General features: G+C 40.6%; 1 protein-coding gene across 1 annotated transcript; it reads right to left on the bottom strand.

The window, feature by feature from the left end:
• Positions 1–4,450: 4,450 nt before the first annotated feature.
• On the bottom strand, positions 4,451–10,426 carry RDH14 (retinol dehydrogenase 14). Its single transcript, XM_054475009.2, has 2 exons — positions 9,896–10,426; positions 4,451–5,537 (listed from the first exon to the last, which is right to left on the bottom strand). The coding sequence occupies exons 1-2, from the start codon at positions 10,286–10,288 to the stop codon at positions 4,920–4,922; spliced, it is 1,011 nt and encodes a 336-aa protein (XP_054330984.1). The 5' UTR covers positions 10,289–10,426; the 3' UTR covers positions 4,451–4,919.
• Between the last annotated feature and the right edge of the window lie 2,028 nt (positions 10,427–12,454).

Here is a 12,454-nt window from a genome sequence, read left to right as displayed (position 1 = left end):
ATGAGGTAAAAATCACAAGAGAATTGGAAGTGGAGCCTAAAGATGTGAGTGAACTGCTGCAATCTCATGATAAAACTTGAAGAGATGAGGAATTGTTTCTTAGGGATGAACAAAGAAAGTGGTTTCTGGAGATGGACTCTACTCCTGGTGAAGAGGTCGTGAACATTTCTGAAATGAAAGCAAAGGATTTGGAATATTACATAAACTTAGTTGAGAAGGGAGCAATAGGGTTTGATAGGATTGACTTCAATTTTGAAGGAAGTTCTACTGTGGGTAAATACCACCACATGCTACAGATAAATATTTCATGGAAGGAAGAGTCTATCAATTTGGCAACCTGCATTGTTGTTGTATTTTCAGACATTGCTCCAGCCAACTCAGCCTTCAGCAACCACCACCCTGAAGTCAGCAGCCATCGAGGTGAGACCCTCCACCAGAAAAAAGATAATGACTCACTGAAGGCTCAGATAATTGTTAGAGGTTTTTGAGCAAAAAAAAGTATTTTTAAATTAAGGTATGTACATTGTTTTTTTAGACATAATGGTCTTATACACCTAATAGACAACAGTATAGTATAAACCTAACTTTTACATGCATGGAGAAACAAAAAAGTTGTGTAACTCACTTTATTGTAATATTTGCTTTATTGTGGTGATCTGGAACAAAATCAGAAGTATCTCTGAGGTATTCCTGTATTCACTTAAATAGTAGAGTTGGATTTCTAGCTTTTTTGTCCTTAAAATGGACTCAAAGTTTAAAGTTACTTACAAAGCACTAACTACAGACTCCTTTCATATTTTTGTATTTATTTTTAGTATTTGATAGTTGCTTTGAAACTTTAGTCAACAGTGAATTTTTAGTGACTTGCTTTCATTTAGTTTTTACAAAACTACTTTTCTACTTTTCATATAAATTCTCTTTGTACTCACATTTCATTGACTTGCAGTATGATTAATAATTTGTAATGTGATTATTAACCAGCACAGTTGACATATGCATACACAAATTGGGTTGGGTTTTCTTTATTGCCTCCTGCATTCCCAGAACTGGAATAATGCCTGGTTACATAATAGGTACTCAATAAATATTTGCTAAGTGAATAACAAATGGTACACAACTCACTCTTAAGTATATAATAGAACAAGAGGAAACAGAAGGACTGTTGTGTGCTAGAAGAAAGCCTATCAGCCTAGAGTTTCACATGCTATGTGCATTAGTTTTTTTTTTTTTTTTAGAAAAAAAGAACGGAGAATCAGTTATTACAGCAAATCTCTTAGATGGTAGTTGCTTAAAAGTGCTTCCACTGCACTTTGATTACACATCTGGCTTAGCAAAAGCTTTTCCTTACTGTTTGCATAAAACTAAGCATTCGTCTTAGTTTCCTCTAGGAATAAACTACTTTTCTCCATGTTAACCTGTAACTAATTTAACTCCCCATCGCCCAGAGAAGGCTTGTGGAACATCTGAAGCTGTCTGTGCGGGCCAAGCTCCTGAAGGGTGATTAGTAACATGTTCTCTCTTCAGTGTTCCATAGGACATTTGGAATCAATTAAATATTCAAATACAGAGTCCCTCAGATCTCTGGCCAGGCCCAGCAAGTTTGTCAGGGGAGGGACTTGAAGGCAGATAACTGCTCTTCCTCACACCAGAATCTACAGCTGGAGACAGACTTTTAAAATATACTCTTTAGGCTTCCTGGTCTGCAAGCAAATAGTTGTCCACAACATTAGAAATAATATGGAGAAACAACAGCAGCCTTATAGAGTAATAGGAGTCACAGCATATACAACAACTACTCCCAAACAAGGTGTCTTAAAGGTAAACAAGTAAGTGAGTACATTGGGCCTGGAAGACTGTACCAGTCCATTGGGCCTGGAAGACTGTACCAGTCATTTAAGTACAATAGTATGGTATGTGCTGGCTACAAATGGTTTTTACATTTTTATAAGATTATAAAAAGAAATCTGGCCTTTTAGATGAAGTTGGCTGACCCTTGGTTTAGAGTTTTGTTTCCATGATATGTACTTGCCTAACCATTAGCATCGCTAATTACTATTACTGCTAATGGATAGTAATGATTATGCGCATTGTGGAAGGAGAAATGGATGTGTACCTGTATGTGCCAGGCACTTTGCTAAACACTTTACCTACTCTGTCTCTTTCATTCACTGAGTAATCCTTTAAAGTAGACACTTATATTTCAATATAAAGCCAAAAAAAAATAATAGCTCGGAAAGGTTAAGTAACTTGCCAAGGTTACAGGAAGCATTACACAGTAGAGCTGTTAGTCAAACCCAATGTGGTGGTATGTTTAAGCTGTGAAACCCCTTGTCCAATTAAATGCTACTTAGAACCCCACTATATAAAATAGTTACTCTGAGCAAAGGTGAAACAGAAGGCCAGCAACCTCAACCCTTCTCAGAATAAGCCGCTTGAAACAGGAGTCAATTTTTCAAAAAAAATGAAGCTGAGAACCAGCATGGAAAATGGGCTTCCAACTCACTTCTTCCATTATCTGGCACATTACAGTTTCCCCTCTAATATATTGCTGAGGGTGAGAACAATATCAAAATAACAGGACTGCCTTTTACTTATTTCTTTGCCCGGTAAAATGGTTTAAAGTGAGTCAGCAAAAGGGAGAAAGAAGGAGGTGAAGTTAAGGACTTCTTCAAAATCGACCTCATCATTTTGGAGCTCTTAGTCCTCGATTCCATCAAACACAGTGGTGGGAAGGACATCTTCCAAATGGCAGCTCATTTTACCTTAATAGTTGGTGTTTCCATATAAGTTTCTAGCTTTCCATCATGATAAGTTAATATATCCTATTTTATTATGGTGCCACAAACAAGAACTCTGAAAGGCTCAACTCTTACAAAAGGTCCAAATCCCCTGAAAAGCATCAAGTATCAAAATGCAGCCAGAAAAGATGGTATTAAATGAAAAAAAGGGGCTCCCTTTTAATGAAGTTGAGGTGTAGGACAGATTTATTAGCTTCCATTTTTCCAAGTTGCATTCTGGTGTATTTCCTGCCTATATTTCTAAGTTCAGCAGGTCTCTTTGTAGGATTACTTTTTAAAAATACAATGTTTCAAAGAACATGATGCAGCTATATCCACTACACCTGCAGAGGCACACCTGTGATGATACACTGTTTCTCCAATTCACAAGGCAATGCTCTAACAGAAAACAGACCTTCTGCATGATATGCCAAGATCCTGCCATTCTTGAAAATAACTGATACTCATAAGCTGATATTATAAATGGTCTTAAAAATAATAACCAAGAATTATCCCTGGGCTAAATAGTCATTAAATTCAGTGTAACTGTCTATACTTTAGTGTTATAATTCCTTTTTCCGATATGAGATAGTGAAACAAATAATTAAAATTAAGTAGATACTTCTGATGTTGTAACACAGATGCCTGCAATATTCCTATTTGGGCTCAATTATTCTTATGCATACCATTATTTACTGATTTTTTACTGTGTGCTGGGCACTATACTTGATTCTTGACGGAGGAAAGCTAATAATAAATCTCTTTTCCTTAGAGAATTTCTATTCTGATTATCTGACTGAACCTGTGAATGAATAATCAGTGCACTAAACTCCTAGTAAAAGTACCAAGATCAAGGGGAAAAAAAAGTAGGAAGAGAGAATTGTCTCTGCCTACGGGGGTTGGAGAAAGGAACACATTTGAAAGGAACCTGAAGGTAAGTCGTATTTCCAAGGAAAAAGGAGAGGGTATTCCAGACTGAAAGAACAATATAAAGAAAGGCCCAAAGCACGTGAGTAGGTGACTGTTCTAAAATCAGGACTGGATTATCTGATGGGATGACCAGAGATGTACTGTCCAAGATACCAGTTGCTAGACATGTGCCTATTTAAATTAACATTACATATAATTAGAAATTCAGTTCTCAGTTGAATTTGAAGTACTTAATAATCCCATGTTTCTAGAGTACACCACATCAGACAACACAGAGTATTCCTTTCCTCACTGCAAAGTTCTGCTGAACAGTGCTGAGTATGACAGTGCAGGGTAAGCATGGTGCTATCTCATGGAGCCTCAACTCTATCTTCAACAGTTTAATCTTTAGTCTAAATAAAAGTGGTTTATAAACCACTATATTCTACGAAATCCCTTTAGGAATTGCCGTGGGGGACTCCACCTTGGCAGCACTGCAATAACCTGCTTTACCCCTCCAGCTTCTATGTTTCAGTGAAACACTTCTTTTGAAGAAAGAATTCTGCCCATTTTTTTTTTTTTAAGGCTCAAAACCCACTGTTTTTTAAGCAGGAATGTGATAGATTTGGGTTTTAGGAATATTATCTCTCAGAGCAGTGTACAAGATATGCGGCAAGAAGAGACTGGGCAGACCAAGATCAGCATAGGCTAATGGTGACATGATAAAGGACTGTATTCAGTGAAGCCTCCAAAGAAATGCGCAGTTAAGAATTTGTACCAGTAAATTTATTCCCAGTAAGACTTGTGTGCACACACCAGGCAGATTATTTCCACACAAACACCAAACATCGTAGTAAAAATAGTTAACACTTTGGCCGTGAAACTGAAAGATACTTGAAAAACTTCTCGATAGCACTTTGAGTCACTTAATTCTGACAAATATTAATATGTCATCCATGCTTGCCCAGTTATAATTTTACAGTATAATTGTATTTTTCATTGTACTTATTATTCATTATACTTACTATATATATTTAAAACATCTTTGCTGAAATTCTCTTATCCCAAAAATAATTTTTCAGTAACTCCAAAATACCCACATGTATCTCTTAGCAGTGCTATTCCAATATCAAAATTCTTTTTCTTCAAGTAACAAGTTCTCAATCCACACCATTCCTGATCACAGATATAACTGATATGCAGTTTTATAAACAGCTCTTTTACTCCTTGTTCCTATTTTAGCAGGCCAACCATCACTTCACTGATATCCCAGAGTTTTCTTGCAACAGATTCATCCATAGCTTTGGGCAATAGTTCTTCCTCTTTACAATCCCCAAAGTATCTTCCTGACACTCCTTCTACCTCAGGTGAAGAGGCCAAATAAATGGAAGTCTGGGCACCTTCTACTGGAGTTTTGAAAAAAGCCCATGACACCAAATTGAAGAGTGGTTTGACCAACAGTGGAATGTGTATGTGCCTCCCCAGATTTGTCCGTACAATACCAGGATGCAACACATTGACGGTAACATTTGTGCCTTCTAAGCGGCGGGCTAGTTCCCTGGTAAAAAGAATGTTAGCCAGTTTGCTCCGGCTATAACAAAAGCTTTTATTATAGCTTTGTTCACTGTTCAAGTCATCAAAGTTGATGTCTCCGTATTTATAAAGTTTGGAAGAAACTACCACAATCCTGCTGGGAGCTGAACTTTTGAGGAGTCCAAGGAGCAGATTGGTGAGTAGAAAGTGCCCCAGATGGTTCACTCCAAACTGCATCTCAAACCCATCTTCAGTCTTCATGTAAGGGCACTGGAAGATCCCTGCGTTATTGATCAAGACATCCAGCCTAGGCTCTTCCTTTAAATGTCAAAAAGAGAATGGCAGAATTATTAAGAACACACGCCTTGTATTGCTTTTTCTGTTCATGATAATTACATTTTAATAAAAATGGGAACTTGAGACTAAAAGCATTTAATTTTAGTTGTTGGTCTATCGATCAGAGAACTACTTGAAACACTGGCAATTTTGTGTTTAATAAATGGGGAAAGGGATTCCTTTGCAGGATGTTCCTCAGATAAACACTGATATTCATGATCTTTCATTCAACAGCTCTTTTTTCTCATTTATTAAAATGATATAAAGAAAGACATTTATCCACAGTCATCTTCCAATAAAAGATGTAGAAACTAAATCTAAGACTTAATTTCTGGTTTTATGCTTTTATAACAATAACATTTACAAATATATAAACTTTAACATTGCACTAGAAAGTTGACTATGTGATCAGTACCAAGATCTTTCTCAAAACAGAAATACAGTCAATTTGAGGACAAGGCACTCCTATAATCCCATATTTCTGCGTTTAATTTCAGTTGAACTAGGAAAATATCAATTTGGGAGTTATCATGTTAATACTGAGATCATATCAAAATTATAAGTGTACCTATGATAAAATGTTTAAAAATACTTGCAAACTACTAAAATTCTACAAAATGCTTCTATGAGTTTCCAATAATTGAGAGAAAAATAGAAAAAAAAAATAGATGCAGAAGCTTGATAGGAGCCAGGCTTTGTGCTTTTCACATGTCACCACATCTAATTCCAACAACTGTATAAGCAAATGAAGCTCACAGGCTAGGTGACTTGCCCAGTATCAAACTCCTAAGTAGCAAAATAAGATCAGATCTGAAGATGAAGTCTTTGACATCAAGGCCTATTTTCTTAATTAGTAAGCTGGCATGGCTAATTGGGATTTTCAAAACAGCTAGAGAGGCAATGAAAGCTAGACAGACCATATGCTGTAGAAAACAGGTAAGCATAGTTTATTCCCAGAGCTACTAGTTATCAACACCAAGGGCAAACTGATGGTTGCTTTATTCTGTAGTTCTCTCAGGATAAATGGCACCATGGGGGTGGAACAACTTCAAGTCATTTCCTTAAAAGTGAAACAAGCAATAGAAAAGGTCTGAAATGCAAACTTACACTGGAGAGAACATCATGAATAAATCGAGATTCATAAAGAATAATCAAAGATTAAGAAAAAAAACCCAGGTAATATAAAAATATCCAGCGTAAAGGGGACTCTAGGAGATCTGTACAGTCAACATTTTATACTTTGAACATATGCTTCTGTATCTTTCCAAATTAAAGTCCTAAAATTTAGACTGTTCTCATAGGGAAGTCTTTTTATTCCTTAAATCATGTAAGATGGTCTTCTCTAGCCTTTTCTCGGTTGTTCTATGTTTCTTTTGATGGACAAAGAAACGCACAACATGTTCCAAGCATAAAGACACTGTGATGACCCATGATTAATATGAGGTCAAATTTCAAATTTCACTGGCCCTTCTGCCAACTATAAGTGAAAAAAAAAATGTGTTACATTTCACAACTGTTATCGAAGCCCACCTGTCAGAGGATTAACTATTTCTCATTCTGCCCTGTCTAAGCATTTTTGGGTTTTCCAATAGTCAACTTCAAAAAGAAGGCAAGAGTTCACTCATGGGGGAAAGAAAGGAGTATTCTTTTTCACTAATCCTTTGGAAGATTTTCCTGAATTAATCATTTGTTAGCCAGCATTCTTTGCTGGGCTTGTGTTATTTTAAAATTTTATCATTTACTATTTTTTTAAATTCTAGGAGATAAATGAAATAAATACCAAGAATACCAACCTGTGGGAAATCTACATTTCCATTTTTTTTTTTCCTTCTAATTATAGTCACTTAACTTCACAGCCAGGCAGGAACAGAAATACTTAGAAGCAAGGACAACTTAGTTATCTCTTTGTGTCCCCACTTTTTAATTAGTTCTGCCTCAAGTGCCAAAGAAGCAAACCCAGCCCCATCTATATTTGAAAGAGGAACAGAAAGATCCATTTTTAATGCTTCCAAAATCTCATTGATGAGTATTATTTCTTAACCTGTGTTACACATAATTAAATACTAGCAATAAACAAAAAACCAACTCTCTAGTTCTGCAACAGCTCTCAAACTGCGGCCTACAGCATTGCAGCAAATTCTCAGGGTGTTGTGGAATATTTTAAATTTTCGAGGGAAACACAGTAATATTTGCTCAATACCTCAAAAACTACTAGCTCCAGGTGGTTCACAGCTTGAACATTACATTGTGCTATATTCCTTTCAATGACATTGTTTCTTTGTGGAGCTGACTTTTAAGCAGCTGTTAGCAGTTGCTGTAATAAAAAACAAGAACAATGCTAAAAATCTACCTAGAACAAGAAATAAGGGTGGCAGTGTCCAATCTGATTCCAAGGTTTCAGACACTGGTGTAATGACCAACAAGGATACATTTCCCATTAGTAGTTATGGCTGTTTAAGAACAAAATAAAAATATTATTTTTTCTTTCAATTGTGTTATCTTCTCAAATAGCTACTAAGTTGTTAGGACATAACTACTTATTAGGTTGTGTCAAAGGAAAATAAATCTCAGAACCCAAAATCACTAAGTCAAAGGTTAAAGTCAAGCTGGGAACTGCCTCAGACAAACCTGCCTCCCATTTTATTCCTAAATAAGATAGCTACAAAGAAAAAGAAGCTACATATCACCCTCACAATTTGCCCACATGGGCCTCAAGATCTTTACCCTAAAACAGTTCTGTTGAATTTCACCCTGGCAATGTATTAATAAATTGATAGCTCATCTTCACAAGTGCCAAACAAAAGACCAAACTCTAAAGTCATCCTTCTGCTCACCTGAGATAAATGCTTATGATTGCTGACTCTGCCCTATTGTTTATGTGAAAATGCAGACTCACTGAGCCAGTCTAAGACATAAGTGATTATTCCTCTATCCCTCCTGCACATGTAAATTGTATTCAGTAAAAGGCTAATCAAAGACCCAAAAGAATGCAACCTTTGGTCTCCCATCCATCTATGACCTGGAAGCCCCCACTTCGAGTTGTCCCACTTTTCCAGGAGAATCAATGTATATCTTACACATGTGATGTGTCATGTCTCCCTAAAATGTGTAAAACCAAGCTGTGCCCCGACACCTTGGGCACATGTCCTCAGAACCTCCTGAGGTTCTGCCACGGGTGCATCCTTAACCTTGGCAAAATAAACTTTCTAAATAAATGAACTGGGAAATATTTCTGGCCTAAGGGCATCATGAAAAAATTACTGAGAAAATTTGGGAACCTATTCTCTACACTCAAGAGACTCCATGTCATATAGGCACCTTTCTTGTCCCAGCTAATTTTAAATTTCACTCTTCTGAACAAATGCCCTCTGAATGCCAGTTATCCCTGCAAGAAACTCTTCTACCTCAATCTCAACAGAGAACATCCACTTATGTGGAATTACTTACCATTTGCACAAAGAAATCCTCACATCTCACTGCCAGGCAGCAGGAGGAAAGAACAAGGGTTAAAAGCAAGTGTTCTGGAGACAGACCACAAGCAAGTTTCTTAGCCTTCCTATGCCTCAGTTTCCTCGCGTTGTAAAATAGGGATGATAATAATGCCTACTCCACAGGGTTACTGTGTAGCTTCAATGACAGTTATAGGCAAGGACACTTCATTTTCATTTAAAACAAAAAGGAAAATCTGAAATGCTTGGCACAGCTCCTGGCATACAGATCTTCAGTAATGCTGGGTATTATTTTTATTCCTGTTCCTGTATGGAGCATGACCACTGGATTCCAAGTTGTATTCTACTTGGAATCAGGCCACAGTCCCGTTAAGGATGGTGCTGAGTTTACTGGTGGCAGCGAGCTCCCTACCCCAGCAGAAAAGGGGCAGAGGCCAGGGGAGGGAGTACTTTTTTTTAAAGGACTGATCTGAGGTCCTTGGCTAGCAACTTCCCCCAGTGCTCTGGGGTTCTGAAGACACAGCTCGGTGCAAATTCACTTCTGACACAGGAAAAACAATTCAGAGGCCATGGATCTACTCCGGGGCGGTCCTCACGTAACGAAATGAAATGTTCAGAAACTGGTTTATTTATTTTTCTCTTGGGCCCATTTCTTTTTCGACATCCTTAGAGGACAGAAGGCAGCCCTCCCAGTTAGTTTCTCTTTCCTTCTCAACCTTGCAGCTTCCCGGCCGCCTCAAAGTGGCTTTTTGGATTCCTCTCAGCCTCAGCGGTTCCCAAGGTGACACCCTGAACCCCAGGGCGGTCCCTCGCGGCTCAGCCCAAGCCCGCAGTCCCCTCCCACCCCGTGCCCAGACCCTCCCCACCAGCCCGGCCCCCCGAGGCCCACACCTGGAGCATTTCCTGGCAGAAGGCGCGCACCGAGCGCAGCGAGGCGAGGTCCAGCTCCCGGACTATGAGCTCGCCCACACCGCTGACGCCGGGCTCTGGGCCGCACTCCGCGGCCTGGCGGAGCTCGCGGCGGAGCTGACCCGCCGCCTCCTCAGCGCGGGCGCGGTCCCGGCAGCCCATGATCACCCGCGCCCCCAGGCGCAGTAGCTCGGCGGCCGTGGCGCGGCCCAGGCCGCTGTTCGCCCCGGTGATCAGCACAGTCTTCCCGTGCATGAGGCCGGGGTCCCCGCCTCTGCGCAGCCGCTGGACCCTGGGCCCCACGAACCGGCGGGCCGCCAGCCACAGCGCCCCGCCCAGAGCGGCCAGTACTGCCGCCGCAGTGGCCACTGCCATCGTCGGGCCCGAGGGCCCACCTGCCCCTCTACGGGAGTTCCGGAGCCGCCGCCTTACCGGAACCCAAGCGACCACCTGTACGCGGAGAACTCTGGGGCGCGGCGGGTCGGCCCCTGACGGTGCGCGTGGGGCATGCTGGGACTTGTAGTTTCCCTCTGGGGGGCGCCTGATTGGTTGTGAGAGTTCGGCGCCCTGGGTCCTGCGCCCTCCGTGGAAGCTGCTCAAGCCTAATGATGGAGGCTGGGCAACCAGTACAGTGTTCAGGCTGCTGGGGTTCATATGTATTGAAATCCCAGAGTAGGGGCGGACTTCCCCATGGGAATGTCTGATGAGTACTTTGAATTACAGATCTCTGTACAGGCCCTGTTACAAATGCCACTTTTCAGGGCATTTCGTGTGTTTTCCTTTGAGGGCTCCTGGGACTTGTAAATTCAGTTCAATTCACCTTCTGAGGAATGGGCCCTGACAAGCTGAAGTCTGAGGTAGGACTGTTTTTCATAGATGAGACAAAGAATTAAGCAACATGAATCAGTTGGAAATAGAATGGTCGAGTAGTTCTCAAACTTAAATGCACATCAGAATCACCTGGAGGACTTGGGGTGGGGGTTCAGGGTGGGGGAATGAAACAAAACGAAAACAAAAAACCAGGGCCCCAGTATTAGGGTTTCTAATTCAGTAGGTACAAGGTGGGGCTTGATAATTTGCACTTCTAACAAGTTCCCAGGTGCTGCTGCTGCTGCAGATCTAGGAACCACACTTTGAGAATCACTGAACAAGACATATCATTGGTCCCTATTAAAAAAAAGTCATCTTCAAATGATCTTGACACTGGCAGAGGTACAGTGGGAAAAGCTTGGACTTATTGTAAATATAGGCTTCTGAGCAGGCCATTTACAAATGCCTCCCTGCCCTCTCCATGGGACTATTACACACAATGATGGAAGGCAAAGTGCTTGGCTCACTGTAAAATGCCTCATTAATATCAGGGTTAGTGTCACAGGGACCCTTCTTCAAGCTACAAACTTCATAGCTGTAGACTAAGCTACTTTTAAAGACTCATTCGTTCGTCTGCCTCTCCATCCAATATGTGCCTGGCCCTGCCTGTTCCCTGTTAGAGCCACAGAGAAATGGGACACCATTTCTGCTCTCAGGGTGCTTACTTTCTGGAACTGTGATCTCCCACTTCCCACCCTCCACCCATTGCAGGTTCTTCAGACAAGGAAAAAGAGCCACAGCTTGTGTAGTTTGAGACAAACTCCCCAATAATTGTGATAATCCATCTTCCACTCCCTTACATTTGGGAAGGATGTAACGTGCAACTAATAGTCAGAATACAAAGAAAAAGGGATGGATTCCAGGAGGTTTCTTATGAGTAATGAGAATGGAACTCAGAGGTGGGAAAGAGCCCTCTTACTGGGGATTATACAAGGCACCAGGAACAGGAATCATGAGAAGTGGTCCTACACCACCCTATCCCCAATTTGAAGCTGCTACTCAAACTCATTGATCCCCCAGCATATCTGTTTCCACTTTATTGTCCTTTCTACCCATCCACATCTTGCCCGTCCATCAAAATCACAGGCTACCTCAAGTCTTTCTTTCCTGACCACTTCCAGCCTATAAAGATCTCTGCTTCCTTCATGTGTGACCCTCACTGGCAGCGAAGACAAAGAGCCTTCTAGTATTGGCTGTTTGAGTTTGCACATTTGACTTCCTTGACCAGATTGTTAAGGTTTTACGTTTCCTAGAGGATAGGATTGTGTCTGCATACCTCTTGTGGTCTTTGCCTGGGAGAACACTTAAAAATGGTAGGTACTCAGTAAGTGTCACATGTCACAACCGATATATTTTGGACTGGTTTACATAAAATTAGGGAGCATGAGAAGATGTGTTTCAGCTGTGGTCTTCTCTCATCTAGAGCCAGGGGTGGAATACATATGTACAGGTGGAGTAGAGATGAAGGTGGAGGTAGAGAGAGCAGGAGAGGGTAGGAGGAAAAGAGGAGGGAGGAATCCTTAGACCTGCAGTGTAACTGCTGTGTAGTTTATGCATGGAACTTAATGAAATGATTAATATGTACCAGATGGGTCGAAAGGCCATGAAATTAATAACTCTATTTGGAAGGGAGGAAAGAGACCTCATTATAACTTTTCAAGTGAGATTTGA

The sequence above is a fragment of the Pongo pygmaeus genome, chromosome 12 (genome assembly GCF_028885625.2).
Source record: "Pongo pygmaeus isolate AG05252 chromosome 12, NHGRI_mPonPyg2-v2.0_pri, whole genome shotgun sequence".
In the NCBI taxonomy this organism is placed as follows: domain Eukaryota; kingdom Metazoa; phylum Chordata; class Mammalia; order Primates; family Hominidae; genus Pongo; species Pongo pygmaeus.
Note: the sequence above shows the minus strand (reverse complement) of the source record. Positions and strands in the feature narration are given on the sequence as shown.